Genomic DNA, 26489 nt, shown 5'->3' with positions numbered 1-26489 from the left:
TGCTCACCAACACACTCTGCTCACAACACACTCTGCTCACCAACACACTCTGCTCACCAACACACGCGGAGGCAGGCAAGGGGATGTAGATCGTCGATTCCACCTTCGCCGTCAGCCCTGCAATTTCCTGCTCGCCAAACCGCCGGCAGAAGGACCTCCACTCGGATTAGGGGGGGCTTCTATAGATTTGAAGCTTTCGTGACTGCAAGGATTCGTACTCTTAGGTTTTCTCCGTTAAAGTCACGTAGGTGAAAAATACAATTAAAATTTAAAAAAGTAAAATTATTTTAGTAAAATTATTAAAAGTAAAATTATTATACTTTTATTAAAAATAAAATTAATAAAAGTAAAATTATTTTATGGAAAATTATTAAAAGCTAAATTATTTTACTTTTATTAATAAAAAATTTTTTTTACCTACGTGACTTTACCGATAAAAACCTAAGAGTATGGGGCTTCTATAGTTGTATTTGGCCTATTCTTCCACGCTCGGTCGTTGAAGTTATTTGACGTGGCTGGACGGACGAGCGGGTGACGTCTCCGACCGTGCAGGGAGCCCCCCCGGTGCCAACGTGGAGATCTGCTGCTGGCCACGAGGAGAGGGCCTCAGCGGGGAGAGATTTTCGTCTTCTTGGTTCTTTCGGTAAAGTCACGTAGAAGGGAAATAATAAAATAATAAAAATAAAACATAATAAAATAATTCTCACGACGTTTCTTTCGGTAAAGTCACGTAGAAGGGAAATAATAAAATAATAATAAATAAAACATAAAATAATTCTCACGACGTTTCGGCCACAACGCAAGCAGCCGTCCTCGGGTGAAGAACAGGTCTGGCTTGCATTGTGGCCGAAACGTCGCGAGAATGATTTTATTGTTTATTTGTATTATTTTATTGTTTTATTTTTATTATTTTATCATTTCCATTCTACGTGACTTTACCGAAAGAACCAAGAAGATGAATCCCTGCAGTCACGAAAGCTTTAAATCGAAATTTTATTATTTTATTGGTTTATTTTTATTATTTTATTATTTCCATTCTACGTGACTTTATCGAAAGAACCAAGAAGATGAATCCCTGCAGTCACGAAAGCTTTTCCCAGCCCCGCCATCTCCGATGGAGCGCAGGTCACAGTGGCACACCGTGTCAACCCGTACGGTTTACCCCGTATTCTTGTACAGGGAAATTGAGTTTTAAAAAAATGTTGTGTCTATTTGTTTGTGTTTCTCCCTTGTGATGGGACTTTGTAAGATGAAAGTTGAGATTTCTAAGGGCCACGGGGTGACCGATAAAGCGTGATTTGGTCTGTAATGAGGTAGGCACTGATAAGGGGTTGACATGTGTGTAGAAGTGTAGTGTGTAGTGTAGTGTATATTGTAGTGTGTAGCGGAGTGTGTAGTATATAGTGTAATGTGTGTTGTAGTGCATAGTGTAGTGTATAGTGTAGTGTATAGTGAGCATGTGGGTGAGTGAGCATGTGGGTGGGTGAGCATGTGGGTGGGTGGGTGAGCATGTGGGTGGGTGGGTGAGTGAGCATGTGGGTCAGTGAGTGGGCATGTGGGTGGGTGAGTGGGCATGTGGGTGGGTGAGTGAGCATGTGGCTGAGTGAGTGAGCATGTGGGTGGGTGAGTGAGCATGTGGGTGGGTGGGTGAGCTGGTGGGTGGGTGAGTGAGCATGTTGGTGGGTGAGTGAGCATGTGGGTGAGTGAGTGAGCATGTGGGTGGATGAGTGAGTGAGTATTTGGGTGAGTGAGCATGTGAGTGGATGAGTGAGTGAGCATGTGGGTGGGTGAGTGAGCATGTGGGTGGGTGAGTGAGCATGTGAGTGAGCATGTGAGTGAGTGAGCATGTGGGTGAGTGAGTGAGCATGTGGGTGGGTGGGTGAGAGCGTGAGTTTGTGCGTGTGTATGGGCGGGTGAGTGAGTGGGTGGGTGAGCGAGCATGTGGGTGAGTGATTGAGTATGTGGGTGAGTGGGTGAGCATGTGGGTGGGTGGGTGAGCATGTGGGTGGGTGAGTGAGCATGTGGGTGGGTGAGTGAGCATGCGGGTGGGTGAGTGAGCATGTGGGTGAGTGAGCATGTGGGTGGGTGGGTGAGCATGTGGGTGGGTGGGTGGGTGAGTGAGCATGTGGGTGAGTGAGCATGTGGGTGAGCATGTGAGTGGGTGAGCATGTGAGTGGGTGAGTGAGTGAGCATGTGGGTGGGTGAGTGAGCATGTGGGTGGGTGGGTGAGAGCGTGAGTTTATGCGTGTGTATGGGCGGGTGAGTGTGTGATTTGATGGTTCCGCCTGTGTCTTTTCGGAGGAAGAAATGCCAAAGTGAGGGGGTCTTTGGGTCTCGAATGGGCGGAGATGTTCAAACCCCAAATTCGAGGCTTGCAGTCTGCGTGTGTCACCGATCTGCAATTGCCCTTGAAGCTGTTTGGCCTGCAACAGGCAGCCAGCCTCATGATTATTCAATGTCTTGCTACTGTACTGACTGATGCGTCCCATAGTTGTACTACTACTACTTCCTCTGCGGCGCTAACCGCTGCGCCACCGCTCCCCAAAGAGAAAGATCCCCCGTATAGCCTGCGACAGACTGTAGGGGCAAGTGCTGTTAGCGAGTAGAATCTATGAAGGCGACCGGCACCGGGGCACACGAGGGGGTGGGTGGCCAAACACCAACCCCGGCCGCCTTTGTCTCCCTGAGTGGCGATGTTTACTACACACCGTACGAGGTACTCGTGTGAGGCCGAGTCGACCTAGGGGGGAGGGAGGTCCAGGACCGGCTCAGACAATCGTCGCCGCTATTGGCCGTGAGCGGGAATCGATCTCGGCTCGCCCGGGGGATCGCAGGCGCGGCGCTAACCGCAGCGCCACCGCTCCCCGCACTCAGCCAGCGACAGTCGCCATGGTGACAGCCCTGCCCGCGTCACTTCCTGAGCGCGTCGTACAAACTCGCAGCCATATTGGTCAGGGGGGGAGCGCGTGAAGCGCTGCCCCGCCCCCTGATCGTCGCCGCTCGGTGACGTCGACACGCACCCCCCCCCCCCGTCCGGCCCCTCCCCCGTTGCCCCATTCACAACCGCAGCCGCCTTTCCCCTACCCAACATGGCCGCCTACCCAATGTGGCCACCTACCCAACATGACCGCATTTCCCCTACCCAACATGGCCGCCTACCCAATGTGGCCACCTACCCAACATGACCGCATTTCCCCTACCTAATCTAAGTTGTCTTGTGGTTGTTGTTGTTTGACTTGCATGCCACTGGGATTTTTGCACACAGTGTTGGTGTACGGTGCTTTTTCTGCAATATTTAGCTGTCTTTTCTCGGATTTTCTGTTTGCACATAGTCACTTTAAGATGTTTTCTTGTTCATGTTTTTGTTTTCTGTTTGTTGCGGTTGCACCCGATTCAAGAGCCGAATGGCTCACAGGACTAGACCAAATAAATTAACTTGAACCGCCTTTCCCCTACCCAACATGGCCGCCTACCCAATATGGCAGCCTACCCAACATGGCAGCCTACCCAACATGGCAGCCTACCCAACATGACCGCATTTCCCCTACCCAACATGGCCGCATTTCCCCTACCCAACATGGCCGCCTACTCAATATGGCAGCCTACCCAACATGACCACCTTTCCCCTACCCAACATGGCCGCCTACCCAATATGACCGCATTTCTCCTACCCAACATGGCCGCCTACCTAATATAGCCACCTACCCAACATGGCCGCCTTTCCAATAGGGCAGCCTACCCAACATGACCACCTTTCCCCTACCCAACATGGCCGCCTACCTAATATAGCCACCTACCCAACATGGCCGCCTTTTCCCTACCCAACATGGCCGCCGGGCGAACTCGCCGACCTCCGCTGCCCTCCAGCGGCAGCAGCGTCTCGCCGGAAGCCACGCGGAGGAGTCTCTCCCGCGAGCGAGGCGGCCGACTCAGCGGAGACACGGGGGCAGCGCCCTGCCCGCCTTTGTATCTCTCTCCCTGACACAGCCCCCTCCCCCCTTGATAGCAGAGATACCCCCTCGTACCAGGACCCGCGTCTCCACCCTCAAGACCGTCCACCGCCTGCCCCCCTCCCAACACCCTCCACCAACTCTCTCCACCAGCTCTCTCCACCACCACCCTCTCTCTACCACCACCACCACAACTCCCTCTCTCCACCACCACCACCACAACTCCCTCTCTCCACCACCACCACAACTCCCTCTCTCCACCACCACCACCCTCTCCACCACCACCTCTCCACCACCACCACAATGCTCCGATCCCTCACCCGTCCATGCACAGCCCTGACCACCCTCTCACCATCCCGTCTCTCTCCCCTCACCCCTCACCCTCCTCCCCCGCTCGCCGCTCACCCCGCGGTGTCGTCCCCTCGTCTCTTCTCGGCGTCGTCCTCCTCCCGTGGTCGACGCGCCGACATCACGCGGCGTTGGCTCCCCCCGGCGCCCTCCATCCCCGGCTTGGAGCGGGTCTCGTACGGGAGCCGCGAGCACTTCGTGCCGGGACTCGCCCACCCGCCCCGGGAGAGCTGGGAGCGGGGCTGGCTCGCTCCTCGACAAGGGGGGAGGCGCGCAACGTCGGACAATGCGGCGGTGGTGGGGGGCGAGCAGCAGCAGGCGTTCGTGTTTCACCCGCGGACGCAGCTGGTGGAAGGTGAGTTGACACGTGCTGTGGTGTGTTGGTGGAGTGCAGTGTTCTGGTGGTGTGTGTAGTGGTGGTGTGTAGTGTGTAGGGGTGTGTAGTGGTGTGGTGGTGTGGTGTGTAGTGGTGTACAGTGATGGTGTGGTGTGTAGTAGTGTGTAGTGGTGTGTAGGGGTGGTGTTGTGGAGGTGTAGTGTGTAATGGTGTGTAGTGGTGTGTAGTAGTGTGTAATGGTGTGTAGTGGTAGTGTAGTGTGTAGTGGTGTGTAGTAGTGTGTAATGGTGTGTAGTGGTGGTGTAGTGTGTAGTGGTGTGTAGTAGTGTGTAATGGTGTGTAGTGGTGGTGTAGTGTGTAGTGGTGTGTAGTGGTGTGTAATGGTGTGTAGTGGTGGTGTAGTGTGTAGTGGTGTGTAGTGGTGTGTAATGGTGTGTAGTGGTGGTGTAGTGTGTAGTGGTGTGTAGTGGTGTGTAATGGTGTGTAGTGGTGGTGTAGTGTGTAGTGGTGTGTAGTGGTGTGTAATGGTGTGTAGTGGTGGTGTAGTGTGTAGTGGTGTGTAGTGGTGTGTAATGGTGTGTAGTGGTGGTGTAGTGTGTAGTGGTGTGTAGTAGTGTGTAATGGTGTGTAGTGGTGGTGTAGTGTGTAGTGGTGTGTAGTGGTGTGTAGTGGTGTGTAATGGTGTGTAGTGGTGGTGTAGTGTGTAGTGGTGTGTAGTGGTGTGTAATGGTGTGTAGTGGTGGTGTGGTGTGTAGTGGTGTGTAATGGTGTGTAGTGGTGGTGTAGTGTGTAGTGGTGTGTAGTAGTGTGTAATGGTGTGTAGTGGTGGTGTAGTGTGTAGTGGTGTGTAGTAGTGTGTAATGGTGTGTAGTGGTGGTGTAGTGTGTAGTGGTGTGTAGTGGTGTGTAATGGTGTGTAGTGGTGGTGTAGTGTGTAGTGGTGTGTAGTGGTGTGTAATGGTGTGTAGTGGTGGTGTAGTGTGTAGTGGTGTGTAGTGGTGTGTAATGGTGTGTAGTGGTGGTGTAGTGTGTAGTGGTGTGTAGTGGTGTGTAATGGTGTGTAGTGGTGGTGTAGTGTGTAGTGGTGTGTAGTGGTGTGTAATGGTGTGTAGTGGTGGTGTAGTGTGTAGTGGTGTGTAGTGGTGTGTAATGGTGTGTAGTGGTGGTGTAGTGTGTAGTGGTGTGTAGTGGTGTGTAATGGTGTGTAGTGGTGGTGTAGTGGTGTGTAGTGGTGTGTAATGGTGTGTAGGGGTGGTGTGTAGGGGTGGTGTAGTGGTGGTGTAGTGTGTAGTGGTGTAGTGCATAGTGGTGTTTAGTGTATAGTGGTGTTTAGTGTGTAATGGTGTGTGGTGGTGGTGTAGTGGTGTGTAGTGGCGTGTAGTGGTGTGTGTACTGGTGGTGTACTGGTAGTGTAGTGTGTAGTGGTGTGTAATGGTGGTGTGGTGTGTAGTGGTGTACAGTGGTGTACAGTGGTGGTGTGGTGTGTAGGGGTGTAGTGTATAGTGGTGTGTAGTGGTGTGGTGTATAGTGGTGTGGTGTAGTGGTAGTGTGTAGTGGTAGTGTGTAGTGGTGTAGTGGTGTGGTGTGTAGTGGTGTGGTGTATAGTGGTGGTGTGGTGTGTAGTGTATAGTAGTGGTGTGTAGTGGTGTATAGTGGTGGTGTGGTGTGTGGTGTGTAATAGTGGTGGTATATAGTGGTGTGTACTTGAGCGTGTCACGTCGCACATTTGTATTCGTTTCACGAAGTAAAGAAACAAAGTGACTTGGCCGACTTGCTAGCGGGTCAAGCGGGCCAATGTGAGAGCCTCACCGAGTGATGAGCAGCTGATCATTGCACGTAGAGGGATCTGTACAGGGTGTTTCAATAACACATTCCTGCGGAGGGAGCTGGTAGGAACGTTGGGTTGCTCGGTCAATGGCCTGCAGGGTCAATGGCGGCGTGGTGTATTCCGCAAATATGCCCGACTGTGAGGGCGGGCACAAGCCGGCGTGAGTAGGTTAAACGTTGAGTTTTATAAGGGCACCACGGGGTGATCAGCCCCTCCCCACCCAGCCCCACCCCACCCACCCCCCACCCAGCCCCACTCCACCCACCCCCCACCCAGCCCCTCCCCACCCTCCCCACCCAGCCCCTCCCCACCCTCCCCTCCCCACCCAGCCCCTCCCCACCCTCCCGTCCCCACCCAGCCCCTCCCCACCCTCCCCTCCCCACCCAGCCCCTCCCCACCCTCCCCTCCCCACCCAGCCCCTTCCCACCCAGCCCCTCCCCACCCTCCCCTCTCCACCCAGCCCCTCCCTCCCCACCCAGCCCCTCCCTGCACGACGGACGGACGGACACAATAATCCCCTGTGGGCTGGTGTAACCAGGAGGCTCCTACCAGAAAAATGTGAACACTTTTCTGAGAATTTGCAACAATTCCACAACAAATGTTTGTGCCTCCGAGCTCTGGAGACCACCTGGAGAAGATTCCAGGCAATGTCTCAACAATGATGGCGAACAAATGGGAGACTCTTTGACTTTTTAAAGCTATCAACATTAAGTTTGACACGTAGCAGGCTTTCGCGACCAATATTATTCATAATCAACGTTTTTGGGGTCAGATCGCGTTATTTATAAATGTGTCGTAACCCTCCACCACCCGACACGGCCAATCAGCAAAAAATGGCCCGATGATGCCGGAAGCAATTACCAGCGAAACGTCGTACAACTTAAAAAACTGTAAATGTTGTGGTTTCACGCTTCAACACACCGGTGGGCTAAAGCAATGAACTATTTTGTCATTTGTCAACGTGACACTTTTTTTTTCTGATTGGCCGTGTCGGGTGGTGGAGGGTTACGATACATTTATAAATAACGCGATCTGACCCAAAAAACGTTGAAAAGTCACGTAGCCTTTCCCACCTGATGACGGACGCTTGTGTTGCGCCCGAAACGTCGTGGTTTATTTTATTTTCTACCCTACGTGACTTTACCGAAAGAACCAAAGACTATGGTTCAAATCAAGACTATCAACATGACATTTGTTATCATGTTGCAGTGTCTTATCCGTTCTTTTCCCATTAAAAAACGATAGCCCCATATAAGTGTCCCAAAAACTTTTGACGCACCCCTGCATATTGTACACATCATATATGGCAAGCACCGATCAGAACCCGTCGGCATTCCGCGGCCTGCGATGTCACATCGGTTAAAGCCATGGCACGTGGAGGTAGGGGCCTGTCCCGTGAGTGATCCACCACCACCACCACCTCCTGCCGTCGGTGGGAACTCGCAAAGTTCGACTGCTGCTACTGCGAGCCTTCATTGTGTCTACTTGCCGTGTGTCCGATCGCCGTGCAAGTAAAAAAAATGCGCGTTGTCGTAAACCCTCCGGAGTCCCACCCAACACAGGCATTTTGTTAAGTTGCCACGTGATGAGCAAACGCTGCGAGATGTCATCTCCGTCCTCCCCATGCGATCACCATGCTGCTGGCCACACCATCGCCCCGTGCGCCGTGCCGGACTTCATACGCGATGCTCGCTAACAGCACTTGCCCCAGAAGTCTGTTTAAGGCTACATGCGGGGGGTGCTCCTTTGTCTTTGCGTTGCAGGCGAGCGTCAGGCGCTGTGGCTCACTAAGTCGGTGTTGAGGCCGGGCCTGCCCCCATCCCTCCAGGCCCTGGTCGCGGTCGCCAAGGCCGAGGCCGAAGCCGGGGACCTCTCGGCCCGGGCCCTGCGGGCCGTGGAGCACGCTCGCTTGTGGGACCTCGGGGAAACGCGGCCGCCTCGACAGCGCTTCTGGTCAGCGTGCCGCTCCGGTGTCGTGTTTAGTAGCGCGATGTTCAGGGCCCCGATGTTCAGTAGCAAGATGTTCGCGTGGTAGGTGTTGAGGTGGTAGATGTTGAGGTGGTAGATGTTGAGGTGGGAGATGTTGAGGTGGGAGATGTTGATGTTGAGGTGGTAGATGTTGAGGTGGTAGATGTTGAGGTGGTAGATGTTCAGCAGCTAGACGTTCAAGAGATTAATGTTCAGGGCCTCGACGTTCAGGAGTTCGTGTCGCTGTTCCTCCTCCGTTGAAGTTGCGCAGACCACAGGGGGTTGACTGTCGACTAACACTGGGCCAACCCATAGACCAGGGGTCAGCAACCAAAATAACAAGAAGAGCCATTTCTTTCCAATTCGGTACAAAATTCAGTATTTCAAGAGCCGCAATGCATCTGAGTACATACTGTACATACGTACATATCGTCAAGAAGCAGCCCGTAAAGAGCCGCATGCGGCTCCGGAGCCATAGGTTGCCGACCCCTGCCATAGACTAACACTGTCCCATGTGTGGTGTGCACGTGTGGTGCGGTGTGTGAACATCACCACTGGGAAGACAAAGGCGGCCGGGTACGGTGTTAGCCACCCCCAACCCGGTGACCCGAGTTCGATTCCTGCTCAGGGCCAACACCGGTGACGATTATTTTAACCGGTCCTGGGCCTCCCCTAGGTCGACCCGACCTCAAATGAGTACTTGGTGCGACGTGTAAACATCGCCACTGGGGAGACAAAGGCGGCCGGGCGTGGTGCTGGCCACCCACCCCCTCGTGTACCGTTGCGGCCTTCATAGGTGCTCGCTAACAGCACTTGCCCCAACAGTCTGTTAAGGCTACACGGGGTATCTTTGTCTTTGGTGTGGCGCAGCGAGGTGTTGTGGCGAGACCTCATGACCGTGTGCCACTCCCTGGCTCCACGCTACCCGGGCATCCTGGAGCGCAGTCTGGTGGAGGGAGCCAAGATCGGCGTGTCCTGGCAGAGGGGTACATACACACACACGTACACACACTCACACGTACACACACGTACACACACGTACACACTCACATGTACACACACACACTCACGTACACACACACACTCACGTACACACACACACTCACGTACACACACACACTCACACGTACAAACACACACTCACGTACACACACACACTCACGTACACACACACACTCACGTACACACACACTCACACATTCACACATACACACACTGACTGACACGTACACACACTCACACGTATACACAGACTCACACGTACACACACATGTACACACTCAATCACACGTACACACTCACTCACACATACACACACATACACACACACGCACTCGCACGCACGCACTCGCACGCACGCACTCACATGCACTCGCACGCACTCAGCACTCACTCACACGCACTCACTTGCACTCACTCGCACTCACACACTCACTCGCACACACACACTCACACATACTCTGACATGCACAGGCACACGTGCACACTCCCTCACATGCACACACTCACTGTCACGTACACTCAGACTCGTATATTGTTGATGTTAAGGTCGTGTTGAAGACGTCTCTTTAGATATTGATGTTGCTGACGTTGTTGTTGACGATGTTGCTGACGTTATTGTTGACTTTGTTGCTGACGTTGTTGTTGACGTTGCCCGTGCCGCGTGCGCAGGCCCCGAAAGCGTCCACGCGCGGGGCCCGCACGGCGCGGTGCTGGTGGGCCGAGCGCCGCTGGGCCGCATCGCGTCCCCGGAGGAGACGGAGTCGGCAAGCGGCGAGCCGCTGCCCGACTTCTCCCCCATCTCCCCGCTCATCGACCTGCAGCGCGTCCACGTCACCCACACGGCCACCACCACGGGTAGCCGCTCGCCCGCTCGCTCGCTCACCCGCTCGCTCACCCAGTCGCTCGCTCACCCACTCGCTCACCCAGTCGCTCGCCCGCTTGCTAAACCCGCTCGCTCACCCAGTCGCTCACCCGCTTGCTCACCCACTCGCTCGTTCACCCACTCGCTCGCTCACCCAGTCGTTCGCTCACCCGCTCGCTCGCTCACCCAGTCGCTCGCTCGCCCAGTCGCTCGCTCACCCAGTCGCTCGCTCACCCAGTCGCTCGCTCTCCCAGTCCCTCACCCGCATGTTAAACCTGCTTGCTCACCCAGTCGCTCACCCACTCGCTCACCTGCTCGCCAGCATGGGCAGCCGCTTACTCGCTCACTCACCAGTCACTCACCAGTCACTCACCAGCGTGGATGGCTGCTCACTCACTCAGCCGATGCTCGCTCACCGCCACGGGTAGTCGCTCACCCGCTCACTCGCTCGCTCATCCGCTCACTCACACGGGTAGCCGCTTACTCGCTCACTCACCAGTCACTCACCAGTCACTCACCAGTCACTCACCAGTCACTCACCAGCATGGATGGCCGCTCACTCACTCACTCGGCCGATGCTTCCTCACCGCCACGGGTAGCCGCTCACCCGGTTGCTCGCTCACCAGACGCTCGCTCGCCATTACAGGGAGCCAGCCGCTCACTTGGGTGTGTGTGCGTACCCCCTGTGTGCATGTGCGTGTACCCGCCATGTGTGCGTGTACCCGCCGCGTGTGTGTACCCCCCCCCTCCCCTCCCGTGTAGGGATTCGAGAGGGGTTCCCGTATCCCCACGCTCACACGCTGTTCCTCCTCGAGGGACTGGATGAATGCTGCCGGCTCTCCGCATCGCAGCTGCGCGCCAAGATGCTCGTCTTCAGCTTCGCGCACGCGCTGGCCCAGGCACGCGCACTCTACGGGGTACGTGCACGTGTGTGTGTGTGCACGTGTGTGTGTGTGTACGTGTGTGTGTGTACACGTGTACGTGTGTGTGTGTGGGGAGCGGTAGTGTAGCGGTTAGCGCGCTGCGCTATGAACCCGGCGACCCGGGTTCGATTCCCGCTCACGGCCAACACCAGTGACGATTATCTGAACCGGTCCTGGGCCTCCCCTAGGTCGGCTCAGCCTCAAATGAGTACCTGGTGCAGTGTGTAGTAAACATCGCCACTGGGGAGACAAAAGCGGCCGGGCGTGGTGCTGGCCATCCACCCCCTCGTGTACCGTTCCGGCCTTCATAGGTGCTCGCTAACAGCACTTGCCCCTACAGTCTGTCAAGGCTATACGGGGGATCTTTGTCTTGTACACGTGTGTACACAAAAGGTGGCAGTACATAATTTTTTTTATTAGATAAATAAATCATATCACCATTGCGTACCTAAGCAGAAACGCTTACCAAATAAGGGATAAAGATTATACAATCGTTTTTGCTATATTTATTTTTTGTACAGTAAAAACTCTTTAGAAATATATTCCTCAACAGGTTTGATTTTTTGGTGTTGCCCAAATGACAAAAATAAACATTTTAATTCAAAAATCATGCAATTGCTAAATATTTAAAAACCCTCGTCATATTTTCCTGCGTCATCAACGGTAAGTGGCATTTTGACAAAGGAATCTCACCTGCTGCTTTAGTTTTTGATAACCGATGTGTTACATTCCTGCAGCTTAGCTTTTAATTAATTGATCACCTGGGGTTGGTATGGGTTGAAAAACGACCTTACTTTGTAGCTGATGAAAAATAATCCTTGTTATTTTGTACTGCTCCCCTAGGCGTTCACGTGTGTGTGTGTGTACGTGGGGAGCAGTAGTGTAGCGGTTAGCGCTACTAAACCTGGCTACCCGGGTTCGATTCCCGCTCACGGCCAACAACGGTGACGATTATTTGAACAGGTCCTGGGCCTCCCCTAGGTCGACTCAGCCTCAAATGAATACCTGGTGTGGTAAACCTCACCACTGGGGAGACAAAGGCGGCCGGGCGTGGTGCCGTGCTCGCTAACAGCACTTGCCCCAAGTCTGTTGTTTATATACACGTCAGCGTGCCATCAACCATTTCACAACCACAAATGTAACCTCTTTCCCATGGGTCTCATTCGCTCTCTGCGTCGCCCTCTGCTCTCCCCCACCCCCCCCCGCCCCCTCGGCCAGGAGGCGCCGCTGCGCTCGCTGCCCGTGCCCGTGGTGGTGCAGAGCGTGGCCACCAACGGACGAGTCTTCCACTTCTCGGCGCTGCAGCTCAACACCACGGAGCTGCGGGGCGGCGACGGCCCCCGCAACGCGGCGTGGACGCTGGGAGACCAGCTGCTGTACGACTTCGCCAAGACGCGGCCACTCGTGCACAAGCGCCTTGTGCAGGTGGGGGGGGGGGGGCTGGGGGGGGCTGGGGAAAGGGGGGGGTAGGGAAAGGGGGGGGGAAGAGTAGGGGGGGGGGAAGAGTAGGGAGTAGAGAAAGGGGGGGGGGAGTAGGGAAAGGGGGGGGGGGGAGTAGGGAAAGGGGGGGGGGGGAGTAGGGAAAGGGGGGGGGGGAAGAGTAGGGAAAGGGGGGGGGGGAAGAGTAGGGAAAGGGGGGGGGGGAAGAGTAGGGAAAGGGGGGGGGGAAGAGTAGGGAAAGGGGGGGGGGAAGAGTAGGGAAAGGGGGGGGGGAAGAGTAGGGAAAGGGGGGGGGGGGAAGTAGGGAAAGGGGGGGGGGGGAAGTAGGGAAAGGGGGGGGGGGGAAGTAGGGAAAGGGGGGGGGGGGGGGAAGTAGGGAAAGGGGGGGGGGGGGAAGTAGGGAAGGGGGGGGGGGGGAAGTAGGGAAAGGGGGGGGGGGGGGAAGTAGGGAAAGGGGGGGGGAGAGAGAGTAGGGAAAGGGGGGGGAGTAGAGAAAGGGGGGGGGGGAGTAGAGAAAGGGGGGGGGGAAGTAGGGAAGGGGGGGGGGGAAGTAGGGAAAGGGGGGGGGTAGGAAGAGTGTTCTTGAGTGTTGCTGTACTTTGGCTGATGTCCCCTCTCCCCACTGCCCCCCCCAGGTCCCAGTGGGGGTCTCAGGTTTCAACCCCAGCACCTTCTACACCTTCCTTGCCTTCTTCCTCAACGGAGCCCTGTGACAGACTCACTCACCCACTCAACTACTCACCCACTCACTCACCTTCCCACTCACTCACTCACTCACTCACCCACCCACTCACTCACCCACCCACTCACTCACTCACCCACCCACCCACTCACTCACCCACTCACTCACCCACCCACTCACTCACCCACCCACTCGTAGACTTCCGGTTTTGGTCGCTGTGATTCCAGCTTCTTGCACCGCGCGGCCTCTGCAGGGCCCCTTCCCAGGGTCTCTCCAACACCCCCCACCCAGTCCCTCCCAGGCCTCCCGTGCAAGCGAGGCAGCGTTGTGTACCGTGCCTGGTTGGGTTCATTCCATCTCGTGGCTAAATAAAGGATACGTACACACATGCAACCTTGCCCAGTGAAGCCACGTGTGCCTCTGCTTCCCCTCTCGTGTGTGCACTGTGTGAGCGTGCGTGCCATGGAGAGGGGATGACCCGCGGCCTGGGCATCCCCTAGGTTGACTCGGCCTCAAATGAGTACTGCCAACTTTTACCCACTTTAATCACAGGCAGTGACCACAACCCGGCTAGGAACCCAGTTTCTCGGTGTCTCTTACGAACCTCCCCCACTACAGACCCGGGGATTGAACCCAGTTTCAACGACCTCGCTTGGTATACAGATCGTGGGTTCGACCCCGACGCCTGCTGCTGTATATTTGGAGTTTGCGTCTCTCTCTCTCTCTCTCCCCGTGGTCGCGTGGATTTTTTCCTCCGGGTCCTCCGGTTTATCACTTCCACATTTAGAATCAACATTGCCACGCGTCTTTAGAGGATTTGGCCGCTGCTGCTGTCGCTGCTGTAAACTTCCACACGACGACGATGACGACGACCCCAATTTCGTTGAATCGTCATTCGTGGCCCAGGTTCGTTTCTGGACAGAGAGAAGCTGCATCAGCTCAGTGAGCCTTACCTGCTAAGATTTTAGTTTTTTTCTAAACCATCGCTTCGTCTTCACAGTTTTTTAAGTGACCCGGTCCCCGCTCACCCCCCAGCCCCGAACCCCGAGGACGCGATCCCTGGCGGTGTCCACGAGAGGGAGATTCACGCTCCCGGCTCCAAGCCGCGTCGATCGGTGTTGGAGCGAGCGAGCGAGCGCAGAATCGTGGTAGTTGCCGAACATCGCTGGTTTGGTGGTGCTTGCAGCTGGTGTTATTGGTTGCTGCTGGTGGTGGTGGTGGGTGGTGGTGGGTGGGTGGTGGTTGTGGGTGGTGGTGGGTTGTGGTTGTGGGTGGTGGTTGTGGGTGGTGGGTGGTGGTGGCTGGTGGTTGTGGGTGGTGGTGGTGGGTGGTGGTTGTGGGTGGTGGTGGTGGTGGGTGGTGGTGGGTGGTGGTGGGGGTGGTGGTGGGTGGGTGGTGGTGGGTGGTGGTGGTGTGGTGGGTGGTGGTGGTGGTGTGGGTGGTGGTGGGTGGTGGTGGTGGTGGTGGTGGTGGGTGGGCAGTGGTTGATAATTGGTGGTAGGTTGGTGTTGATGGTGGTGGTGTTGCTTGTTGGGTAGTGGTGATTTATTGATGGTCTCGGCCCAGTTAACGTGCACGAAAATCCATCAGATCGAGGCGTTTTGACCATACATCACCACTCTGGTCAGCCCGAGTAAACTATACGACAGGTCAACAACGTTTGCAACAGACAACCACCCCCCCCCCTGCCCCCGTGTGTTGAGGGTGCGTCTGATCATTTGGTAGTAGTGCCGTGTGTGCTGCGGTGTGGCGAGAAAGAGCAGTCGAATTGCCTTGATCACGTGGGAGAGAATGAGGGGGGAGCACTGGCGCCTAGTAGTTAGCGCGCCACGCTACGAACCTGACCACCCGAGTTCGACTCCCGCTCACGGCCAACACCGGTGACGATTATCTGAACCGGTCCTGGGCCTTCCCTAGGTCGACTCAGCCTCAAATGAGTACCTGGTGCGGTGTGTAAACATATCACTACTAGGGAGACAAAGGCAGTCGGGCGTGGTGGTGGCCACCGAACCCCTTCATGTACCGTTGCGGCCTTCATAGGTGCTCGCTAACAGCATTTGCCCTTACAGTCTGTTAAGGCTATATGGGGGATCTTTGTCTTTTGTGTATGTGCGTGTGTACGCGTGCCGGATTATCCTAGTAGCACAAGTAGCTACATAATGCTACGGGCCCCGCACTTTCAAGGGCCCCGCGCTAAATGCTTTCAAGCTATCAATTTCTGGTTCAGTAACTCTGCACTCGCTTTATTACTATAGTACTATACCGCCTTCAACTTTTATGAACGACTGGGTGTCTAAGGTTAGCGATTTATCGTATTATCCGGCTGTATAGCAGATGCAAAAATACAATTGCTTTTCTATGCAAGTTAAACATTTACGTCTTTTATAATTTACGTTTAAAAAAAAGAATGCAGGGCCCCTTGAAAACATATGCTACAGGCCCCACACACTAGCTTAATCCGGCACTGGTGCGTGTGGCGTGTACTGCTGCCCGGCACGTGCTGCCATGTGGGAGGGAGGCGCTCTCACGAACCCCCGGCGACCCGAGCTTCAATGAACCCCGCGGCGTCGATCGGCTTGACCCGCTGTGCCCGAGTTGCCGAACCGGTGACCTCCGCCGCGAGTGGCCGCGAGTGCCGTGGGGCCGTATCGCCGCGGCGACGGCGGCGCACGGCGGCACACGGTACGGCGGCCTCGTGGGTCTCAAGGCAAAAGGGCCCAAACCCCAAACCGTGAGAGATCCCTGAAGCGCACGCGACAACGTCGCCCCCCCCCCGACAACGTCGCCCCTGACGTCGCCCCCGACAACGTCGCCCCCGACAACGTCACCCCCGACAACGGCACCCCGACGTCACCCCTGACGTCGCCCCCGACAACGTCACCCCGACAACGTCGCCCCCGACAACGTCGCCCCCGACAACGTCGCCCCCACGTCACCACAACGTCGCCCCCGACAACGTCGCCCCCGACAACGTCGCCCCCACGTCACCACAACGTTACCCTGACAACGTCGCCCCTGACAACGTCGTCGCCCCGACGATAACGCGCGGGGCGTCGCCCCATCGCTCCGTTCAAGCGATGGCGTCAACCTCTCGTCAAGTTAATTGCGGTGCCGATTGTTGCTGGCCGCTTGACGTTTTAAAAATAAAAATTCCCGGACCCTTTTGTGCTTTGGCCAACCGTGTTGTAAAAACAAGAACAACACCAGGACGACAACAACACAACAACAACACAACAACACACGCGCACGGGTATCGTGCCGAGCTCCAGGTTACACCGTCCCCGGCCATCCCTCCGCCCTTCACCCCCAACCCGCCGGTGCGATTGGCTCCGTGCGTCGGGTGGTGGAGGGTCTTGGCGACACAGACCTGCAGCCTCGGTGGAAGAGAGAGCGGCGTGCACGCCGCTGTTGAGGAATTTCTGTTCGTGGCGAGGTTTTTGTTTTCTGCGCATGGGGAGGAGACTGGAGAGAGGGGGGGGGGGCGGTGGTGGCGGACGATGCTCTAAGCTCTGCACGGATAGATTCAAGAATTTACACCTCGCAGCAACACGCACCTGGCAAGCACTGCCACGTGGTGGTGGTGGTGGTGGTCACCCATCCGAGTTCAGCGGGCTCAGACCTGCTTAGCTGGCGAGGGCGGGCGGGCGGTGGGGGGTGACCAGACCTGGGAGGCTAAGCAGGTTCGTGCCTGGGCCCGTGCTCGATACGTGGGGGGCGGTGGGGGGGGGTAGGTAGGAGGGGGGCTACGTGGCGCTACACTCCGTGTGCTCCCTCGTCGAAGCCACTCGGCGAGATTTTGATCGTCGTTTGATCCAAGTGCTGATCGTTTGATCGATGAGCGCGCCGCAAGCGTCAAGTCTCCTCCACCGGCAACTCGCCATCACCACCGACATCACCGCCACCACCGCACCACCGCCATCACTGCCCACTGGCCGCTCGATCCAGCAGCTCGTAGCGCCGGCGCAGCTCCCCGACGCGCCCTTGCCCCAGGGCGGCCGTGCCGGCTTGCGCCGAGGGGGGTGCGGAGCGGAGGGGGCCGCCGGGCTGCGATGCCGGGCGTGCCGAGCGCGACCGAGCGCGCCGAGCGCGCCGGGAGCGCCGGGAGCGCCGAGCGTGCCGGGGGGGGGCAGCTGAGCCGCGCCGCGTCCCCCCGAACGAGCAGCAGCGGCGAGGGCGGAGGGGTAGCCGCGGACGCCGCCGTTGCCGCGGCGACGTCGGTGAGGAGCGACGGCAGCGAGCCGCCGTGCTGGTTGCCGCACGACGCCGTCGTAGCCGCCCGGCGCCGCGGGGAGGGAGACGAGGTGGACGAGGTGGAGGAGGTGGAGCTGTGGAGATGGGGGGTGGGGGGAGAGAGCGTAGAGGTCACGGGGCTGGTGGACATCGGAGAGATTTTTCTGGGGTCTGGCTAAAGGTGTTGTCCGGTTGTGTGTGTTGTGTCGTGTGTGTGTTGTGTATGTTGTGTGTGTGTTGTGTGTGTTGTGTGTGTGGTGTGTGTGTGTTTGTTGTGTGTGTGTTGTGTGTGTCGTGTGTGTTGTGTGTGTTGTGTGTGTGGTGTGTGTGTAGTGTGTGTATGTGTGGTGTGTGTTGTGTGCGTGTTGTGTGCGTGTTGTGTGCGTGTTGTGTGCGTGTTGTGGTGTGTGTTGTGTGTGTGTTGTGTGTGTGTTGTGTGTGTGTTGTGTGTTGTGATGTGGTGTGTGCGTGTTGTGTGTGTGTTGTGTGTGTGTGTTGTTCTCCAGCGTTGTGTGTTGTCCAGTTATAAAGAAAAAACTGTAAAACTATATTTTGTTGGTATTTTACCAGGTAAGGCCCACTGAGCTATATCGCTCTTCGTCAGAAGTGCCCTGGCCACAAACGGTAGCTCAACAAAGTGGCTGATCGTGTAGAAATTAAAATCGGCCAAATACTAAAAAACGGAGGACCTAGAGAAAAATACACGTGACCACGTGGATTTATACAGGCGGCAGGGTCGGCATCGAATCTAACGACCTGCACACCAGGCGAGGTAGTTAACATCTCAGCTGCACGTGTGCATTGTTAGAGTGTGCGTTGTTAGAGTGTGCGTTGTTAGAGTGTGCGTTGTTAGAGTGTGCGTTATTAGAGTGTGCGTTGTTAGAGTGTGCGTTGTTAGAGTGTGCGTTGTTAGAGTGTGCGTTGTTAGAGTGTGCGTTGTTAGAGTGTGCGTTGTTAGAGTGTGCGTTGTTAGAGCGTGCGTTGTTAGAGTGTGCGTTGTTAGAGTGTGTGTTGTTAGAGTGTGCGTTGTTAGAGTGTGCGTTGTTAGAGCGTGCGTTGTTAGAGCGTGCGTTGTTAGAGTGTGCGTTGTTAGAGTGTGTGTTGTTAGAGTGTGCGTTGTTAGAGTGTGCGTTGTCTGGGTTGTACGGCTGTAGTCCGGCTGTACGAGCGTAGCGAGGCGAGTGTGAGCCTCGGTCGGTGTCGTGGGCTTCCACCTGAGATGTGAGGTGTCCACCTCTTCCTCCTCCTCGTCTTCGTCGCTCTGCAGGGCTCCTCCACCCCTCACCTCCTCACCGTGCTCACCTGGATGGCGACGCACACCCACGCACGCACGGGGATGTCCATGGCTACACTCGGGGACGACGCACACTGCCACCTCCCCCCCCTCCTCATCCCCCCCCTCCTCATCCCCCCTCCCCTTCCTCGTCCCCCCCGTGTCTCCCACCTCCCCCACCCCCTCACCCTCCCCTCCCGCGTCTCCCACATCGTCCCCCCCCTCAAAGACGGTGGTCACCGCACCGTCGCGCGCTTTCAGATGCCGTCTGGAACGCTCTTTTCCTTCCGATATTAGCAAGCCCCTGGGGGCCGCGCATCTTTTTAAATCATCGAGATTGAAAACTCATTACTTTAGAACTCGCACGGTCGGCTACATTTCAACGTACACGCAAGTCGCCCGGTACCGATAAAGCCGCCCTCCCCCCCTCCCCCCACCCAGTCTCACCTCCTTGTCCCCCCCGCATCTCCGAGGGGGGCGGCGGTGTTGGCGAGCGGAAGAAGTGGCCGTTGCCGGGGCCCGGTTGCCGTGGCGACGACGGGAGGCAGATCCCCAGCACCGCCATGTCGTCACGGCCACCACACAGGGACGTCTACGGGGGCGGGGGGCGGGGGGGTGGGGGGGCGGAGGGGTGGGAAGTCGGGGGGGCGCGGGGTGGGGGTGAGACACCAGAAACGGAAAAGGGGGGGTACAGGTGGGTTCTGGATGGTGAGATAAGTATCACGATGATGACGATTGTCATGCCGATTGCACAATGGTGATGGCGATGATGGTGATGATGGTGATGGTGGATGGTGATGATGGTGATGATGGTGGATGGTGATGATGGTGGATGGTGATGATGGTGATGATGGTGGTGGTGATGATGGTGGATGGTGATCTTGGTTGATGGCAATGATGACAGACCATGACACGAATGATAGCCGATAATTCCTTGGATCAATTCGCGACCCACCAACCCTCGCATCCAAAGCACTGAACCCAAATACAGACGACCCCCACTCACGAAGACAAAGATCCCCCGTGTAGCCTTAACAGACTGTTGGGGCAAGTGCTGTTAGTGAGCACCACCTATGAAGGCCGGCACGGCACACGAGGGGGGGTGGGTGGCCAGCACCACGCCCGGCCGCCTTTGTCTCCCCAGCGGCGATGTTTACTACACACCGCTACACCAGCTACTCATTCGAGGCCGAGCAGACCTAGAGCGGAGGAGGCCCAGCACCACGGTTCAAATCACCGGCGTTGGCCGTGAGCGGCAATCGAACCCGGGTCGCCGGGGTTCGTGGCGCTAACCGCTGCGCCACCGCTCCCCCGCACTCACCTGCGAACTCCTCCACTCCTCGCGGCGCTAACTGCTGCGCCACCGCTCCCCCACTCACCTGCGAACTCCTACACTCCTCGTGGCGCTAACCGCTGCGCCGCCGCTCCCCGCACTCACCTGCGAACTCCTCCACTCCTCGCGGCGCTAACTGCTGCGCCACCGCTCCCCCACTCACCTGCGAACTCCTCCACTCCTCGCGGCGCTAACTGCTGCGCCACCGCTCCCCCACTCACCTGCGAACTCCTACACTCCTCGCGGCGCTAACCGCTGCGCCGCCGCTCCCCCCCTCACCTGCGAACTCCTCCACTCCTCGTGGCGCTAACTGCTGCGCCACCGCTCCCCCACTCCCCTGCGAACTCCTCCACTCCTCGTGGCGCTAACTGCTGCGCCGCCGCTCCCCCCCTCACCTGCGAACTCCTCCACTCCTCGTGGCGCTAACTGCTGCGCCACCGCTCCCCCACTCCCCTGCGAACTCCTCCACTCCTCGTGGCGCTAACTGCTGCGCCACCGCTCCCCCCCTCACCTGCGAACTCCTCCACTCCTCGTGGCGCTAACTGCTGCGCCGCCGCTCCCCCCCTCACCTGCGAACTCCTCCACTCCTCGTGGCGCTAACTGCTGCGCCACCGCTCCCCCACTCACCTGCGAACTCCTCCACTCCTCGTGGCGCTAACTGCTGCGCCGCCGCTCCCCCCCTCACCTGCGAACTCCTCCACTCCTCGTGGCGCTAACTGCTGCGCCACCGCTCCCCCACTCCCCTGCGAACTCCTCCACTCCTCGTGGCACTAACTGCTGCGCCACCGCTCCCCCCCTCACCTGCGAACTCCTCCACTCCTCGCGGCGCTAACCGCTGCGCCGCCGCTCCCCCCTCACCTGCGAACTCCTCCACTCCTCGTGGCGCTAACTGCTGCGCCACCGCTCCCCCCCTCACCTGCGAACTCCTCCACTCCTCGCGGCGCTAACTGCTGCGCCACCGCTCCCCCACTCACCTGCGAACTCCTCCACTCCTCGTGGCGCTAACTGCTACGCCGCCGCTCCCCCCCTCACCTGCGAACTCCTCCACTCCTCGTGGCGCTAACTGCTGCGCCACCGCTCCCCCCCTCACCTGCGAACTCCTCCACTCCTCGCGGCGCTAACCGCTGCGCCGCCGCTCCCCCCCTCACCTGCGAACTCCTCCACTCCTCGTGGCGCTAACCGCTGCGCCGCCGCTCCCCCCCCTCACCTGCGAACTCCTCCACTCCTCGTGGCGCTAACCGCTGCGCCGCCGCTCCCCCCCTCACCTGCGAACTCCTCCACTCCTCGTGGCGCTAACCGCTGCGCCGCCGCTCCCCCCCTCACCTGCGAACTCCTCCACTCCTCGCGGCGCTAACTGCTGCGCCACCGCTCCCCCCCCTCACCTGCGAACTCCTCCACTCCTCGCGGCGCTAACTGCTGCGCCACCGCTCCCCCCCTCACCTGCGAACTCCTCCACTCCTCGCGGCGCTAACCGCTGCGCCACCGCTCCCCCACTCACCTGCGAACTCCTCCACTCCTCGTGGCGCTAACTGCTGCGCCGCCGCTCCCCCCCTCACCTGCGAACTCCTCCACTCCTCGCGGCGCTAACTGCTGCGCCACCGCTCCCCCCCTCACCTGCGAACTCCTCCACTCCTCGCGGCGCTAACCGCTGCGCCACCGCTCCCCCACACTCACCTGCGAACTCCTCCACTCCTCGCGGCGCTAACCGCTGCGCCACCGCTCCCCCGCACTCACCTGCGAACTCCTCCACTCCTCGCGGCGCTAACCGCTGCGCCACCGCTCCCCCGCACTCACCTGCGAACTCCTCCACTCCTCGCGGCGCTAACCGCTGCGCCACCGCTCCCCCGCACTCACCTGCGAACTCCTCCACTCCTCGCGGCGCTAACCGCTGCGCCACCGCTCCCCCACACTCACCTGCGAACTCCTCCACTCCTCGCGGCGCTAACCGCTGCGCCACCGCTCCCCCGCACTCACCTGCGAACTCCTCCACTCCTCCCCCGCGGCTCCGAGGAGGTCGTCGAGGCTGCGGGAGGCCGTCAAGGGGCGCGGCTCCAGCGACGGGTCCAGCGACGCGTCCAGCGAGGCGAGGATCTCCGACAGGAGATCCATCTCCTCCTGGGGGCCCGCGCTCAGCGGGGGGCTCCCGGGGCCCCCCCCCTCGACCACCTCGGACGCCAAGGGCCTCCGCGAGCTGACCCCGAGTCGGCGTGGGGGGGGGGGGGTGAGGTCAGAGGTCACCGGTGATGGCGTTCGTTAGCGAGGAGCAGCGGTGATGTTTTCGCTCTTTGCACCGGGCGCTCGTTACGAGGCCGAGTGGGACCGGTTCGGATAATCGCCGCCGCCGCCACTTTAGAAGTTGGTGATGGTGGCCGCAAGCGGGGATCGAACTGGGGTCGTTCTCCGCCGCGCTAACCGCCGCGCCACCGCTCCCCGCTCACTCGCACGGCGCGGACGTGCGTCACGCAGCACTAACGAGCCACGCACTCGTTAACGCTGCACCATCCCTACCCCCCCCCCTCCCCCTACCTGGGTGGGGGGAGGGAGAGATCGGAGACACCTGGGGATGCGAGCGGCCGTTACCACGGCGACAGGCGTGGTCGTGAGTCCCTGGGGGTGGGGGCCGGGGGGGGGGGGCGAGTGGTGGATTGGAGCCCGGCGAGGTGATTACAGTGATTAGTGAAAGCGGAGAGCGAGCGAGGGCTGAGCCGTCAGTCCAACGCGGCGCTCCCCTCCCCATCTGCCACACAGGGCGTGAGTGGAGACCCACCCCGTCACGTGACAACGCCCACCCCCCACGAGAGGGCCCCGTCACGTGACCCCCCCCCGTCACCCATCGCGGCTTCCAACTCAGCGGCCGCCCTGGTGAACGCTGCACCTTTGAAAAAGAGGTTAATTGTTCAAAATGGACTTTACCCAGGAAATAAACTTCTTATGATGATCATCACCATCAATGATCATCAATGGTCATTCAATCATCTTCAGTTATCGCAGCCCACAGCATCGACTATTTTCGTCGCCGTATTTGAAAATGACACCGCAAATACATTGACGGGTAAAGCCACGGCAGCAGTAGCAGCAGCAGCATCGCCCGCCCGCTGTGAGCGTCGGCAGGCTGTGTGCGTCTGTCAGAGGTCGCAAACGGGTTTGATACCCAGCCGGGTACCCAGCCGGGTACGGGTACCCGTACCCGTAGGGTACAGGTACGGGTACCCGTTTGCGACCTCTGGGATGAAGCCATGTTGCAGGCGCAGGTGGGTTGATTCTAGGAACTTGAATTGAGAGAAGAGACAAGACGTTGGGAAATGAGTGACAAACAGTTACTCACCAGTGACTCACGGCCTACCCGTACCCGTACCCGGCCGCACCAGGGTCGCAAACGGGTACCCGTACCCGGCCGGGTACGGGTAGCCGGGTATCGGGTAGGGTACGGGTATCGGGTACCCGGTTGCGACCTCTGGCGTCTGTCTGACAGCAGCGGTTGCAGCAGGGCCTAGCCTCGTGGCCACGGCACTGCTGCAGCCACCATCAACACCACTGCCACTATGAGCCATGCCCTATCCATTGCTGGATGAAGGCCTCCCTTCTCCAAACCGCCACTGCCAGCAACACCACAACTACCACCAGCACCAAGATTTCTCCGTGTAGCCTTAACAGACTGTTGGGGCAAGCGCTGTTAGCAAGCGCCTATGAAGGCCGGCACGGCACATAAGGGGGTGGGTGGACAGCACCACGCCGACCGCCTTTGTCTCCCTCGTGGCGATGTTTACACACCGCTACACCAGGTATTCATTTGAGGCTGAGTCGACCTAGGGGAGGCCCAGGACCGGCTCAGATCACCGTCACCGGTGTTGGCCACGAGCGGGAATCAAACTCGGGCCGCCGGATTCGTAGCGCAGCGTAGCGCTAACCACGATGCCACCACCACCGCCAACACCACCGCCAACACCGCCACCACCAACACCAACACCACCGCCAACACCACCGCCAACACCACCGCCACAACACCACCGCCACCGCCAACACGACCACCACCACCAAAACCACCGCCGCCGCCACCACCACCGCCAACACCACCGCCAACACCACCGCCAACAATACCGCCTCTTGCGATCGCCGTGATCCACACAACGAGCCGATTCGAGCCTCACGTGTTCGGGGGGTGGGGGGGGGGGCAGCGGGGAGGGGAGGGTGGTGGGGGTGGGGGGCGCCCAGGGTACATTGATTTCGGTGGGGGTGAGGGGGGGGGGTCTCACAATCAGAATCTTGTATTCATGCCGGAGGGAAATCCGATGAGCTATGAAGCTCTTCTTTCACAGACGTCCCATCGACTCACCTCGTCCTGCGCTGAGAGAGGCCCCTCCCCACGGCGGAGCTGCCCCCGTACGAGGAGCTGAGTGGTGCCACCTCCTGGGGTGGGGGGGGGGTGGTGACGGAGGAAGGGGGGGGGGGGAGTAATTAATGCTCATTAAGGCTCGTTAGCGGTCGTTAGCGGTCATTAGCGTGCGTTAAGGCTCGTCAACTGAGCGTGGCCATTCAGGAATTTCCGGGGCACGCCGACACACGCGCAGGCAGGGTCGCGCGGGCAAGGTCACGGTCTGGGTCAGGGGTCAGAGATAGGGGTTAGAGTTCAGGGGTTAGAGATTAGGGCTGGGGTTATAGTTTTAGTTGCGGTTGAGTTTAGGGTTAGAGATGGGGTTGAGGATAGGGTTGGGGTTAGGGTTTAGGTTGGGGTGAGAGTTTGAGGTTATGGTTAAAATGAATGATGGGTTTATGGTTAGAGATAGGGTTAAGGGATAGTGTCAGAGGTTAGTGTTACAGGTTCCTGTTGGGTGTTAGGGTTAAAGTTAGGGTTACGTGTTAGTATTAGAGATTACTAATAGGGGTTATAGGGTTAAAGTTAGGGTTAGAGGTTAGCATCTGGGGCTAGGGTTAAAGTTAGGGTTAGTGTTGGGGTTAGGTTATGATTAAAATGAATGCTGGGCTTATGATTATAGACAGGGTTAGAGGTGACTATTCGGGTGTTGGGGTTAAAGTTAGGGTTTGGGTTGAGCGATGGTTGGAAGGGGGGTGGGGAGGAGGGGGCAGCAGATGGGAGATGCAGTGTGAGGAGGGGGACAACAGGGTCCACGGATTCAACTCCCCACTGAGCCTCACCCACACCCAACGCCACACAGTTCCGAAGACAAAGATCCCCTCCCTCCCCCCCGTATAGTCTCAACAGACTGTTGGGGCAAGTGCTGTTAGCGAGCACCTATAAAGGCCGGCACGGCACACGAGGGGATGGGTGGCCAGCACCTAGTGGAGGCTCAGGACCACTTCAGATAATCATAACTGGTGTTGATGGTGGCTGTGAGCGGGAATCGAAAACCGGGTCGCCAGGTTCGTCACTAAGTGGCGGTGACGTCACCACGACGCTTGTGCCAGGCCAAGTGCACCTTGAGGCCACGTGAAGTGTCAAACGCCCGCTGGCAGGTCACGGACACACACACACGGACACACACACACACACGATGGCACCATGATAGACACACACATTCACCACTCACTCGACACACACAAAGACAAAGATCCCCGCTATATAGCACACCACACACGGACACACACAGACACATATAGACACACACAGACATATACAGATGGACACATACACACAGACACACACGGACACACCACCGCCATTGTCACTAAACACTGTCTCTGAACACAACAAGGCAGCGTTTAAAACGACAGACCGCGTCGGAGAGCAGAGAAAGACGGAAAAAGACAAAGTGAGGTGGGGGGGGGGGGCAGTGGGGGGGCAGGGGGGGGGGTCGTCGTCACTTTCATGAACTGGGAAATCGTGGATCGGGGATTATCCCCTAATCTGGCTTAAACGCCAAGTGCGCGCGTCAATCGTGCACCCACCCATCCTCCGTTAATCCGTGACCCCCTAACCCTCACCCCCCCCCCACACCCACCAACCCCACCCACCACCCACCCCCACTCCTGCCACGTAACCCCTAGAGAGCACAATGGACTGCTCCTCCACCCCGGGCCCGTGTGCTGTGGGAGAGACCAAAGGCACCAATTAGTGGGTGGGGCCTGATCCGGGCGGGGTCCGGAGGGGAAATGTTGGGTGGTGGTGGTGGTTGGCGGTGGTGGTGGTGATGGTGGTGGTGTGTGTCTGTGTGTATCAGTGTGGTGGTGGTGGTGTGTGTCAGGGTGCTGGTGGTGGTGTGTCAGGGTGCTGGTGGTGGTGTGTGTCTGTGTGTGTCAGTGTGATGGTGATGGTGTGTGTCAGGGTGCTGGTGGTGGTGTGTCAGGGTGCTGGTGGT

At 58.0% G+C, this 26489-nt stretch overlaps 2 protein-coding genes across 2 annotated transcripts in view; one reads left to right on the top strand and one right to left on the bottom strand.

Moving 5' to 3' along the window:
• Window positions 1-3888: 3888 nt before the first annotated feature.
• Window positions 3889-13737, top strand: MRPL37 (mitochondrial ribosomal protein L37). The gene is made up of 7 exons (XM_061571675.1): window positions 3889-4653; window positions 8226-8415; window positions 9301-9416; window positions 10102-10287; window positions 11057-11211; window positions 12436-12642; window positions 13293-13737. The coding sequence occupies exons 1-7, from the start codon at window positions 4254-4256 to the stop codon at window positions 13368-13370; spliced, it is 1332 nt and encodes a 443-aa protein (XP_061427659.1). The 5' UTR covers window positions 3889-4253; the 3' UTR covers window positions 13371-13737.
• A 2520-nt stretch (window positions 13738-16257) lies between these two features.
• Window positions 16258-26489, bottom strand: part of LOC133354706 (DENN domain-containing protein 1B-like) — a 67817-nt gene continuing 57585 nt past the window's right edge. The window contains exons 19-23 of the mRNA XM_061571759.1: window positions 24509-24582; window positions 22150-22366; window positions 19290-19434; window positions 18784-18871; window positions 16258-17664 (exon numbers count right to left, since the gene is read on the bottom strand). Coding sequence (XP_061427743.1) covers window positions 17232-17664; window positions 18784-18871; window positions 19290-19434; window positions 22150-22366; window positions 24509-24582 — 957 coding nt within the window. The 3' untranslated portion in view covers window positions 16258-17231. The remainder of the gene's footprint in view (window positions 17665-18783; window positions 18872-19289; window positions 19435-22149; window positions 22367-24508; window positions 24583-26489) is intronic.

The sequence above is a fragment of the Lethenteron reissneri genome, chromosome 48 (assembly GCF_015708825.2).
Source record: "Lethenteron reissneri isolate LAM-NWPU_2019-01 chromosome 48, ASM1570882v1, whole genome shotgun sequence".
In the NCBI taxonomy this organism is placed as follows: Eukaryota; Metazoa; Chordata; class Hyperoartia; order Petromyzontiformes; family Petromyzontidae; genus Lethenteron; species Lethenteron reissneri.
Note: the sequence above shows the minus strand (reverse complement) of the source record. Positions and strands in the feature narration are given on the sequence as shown.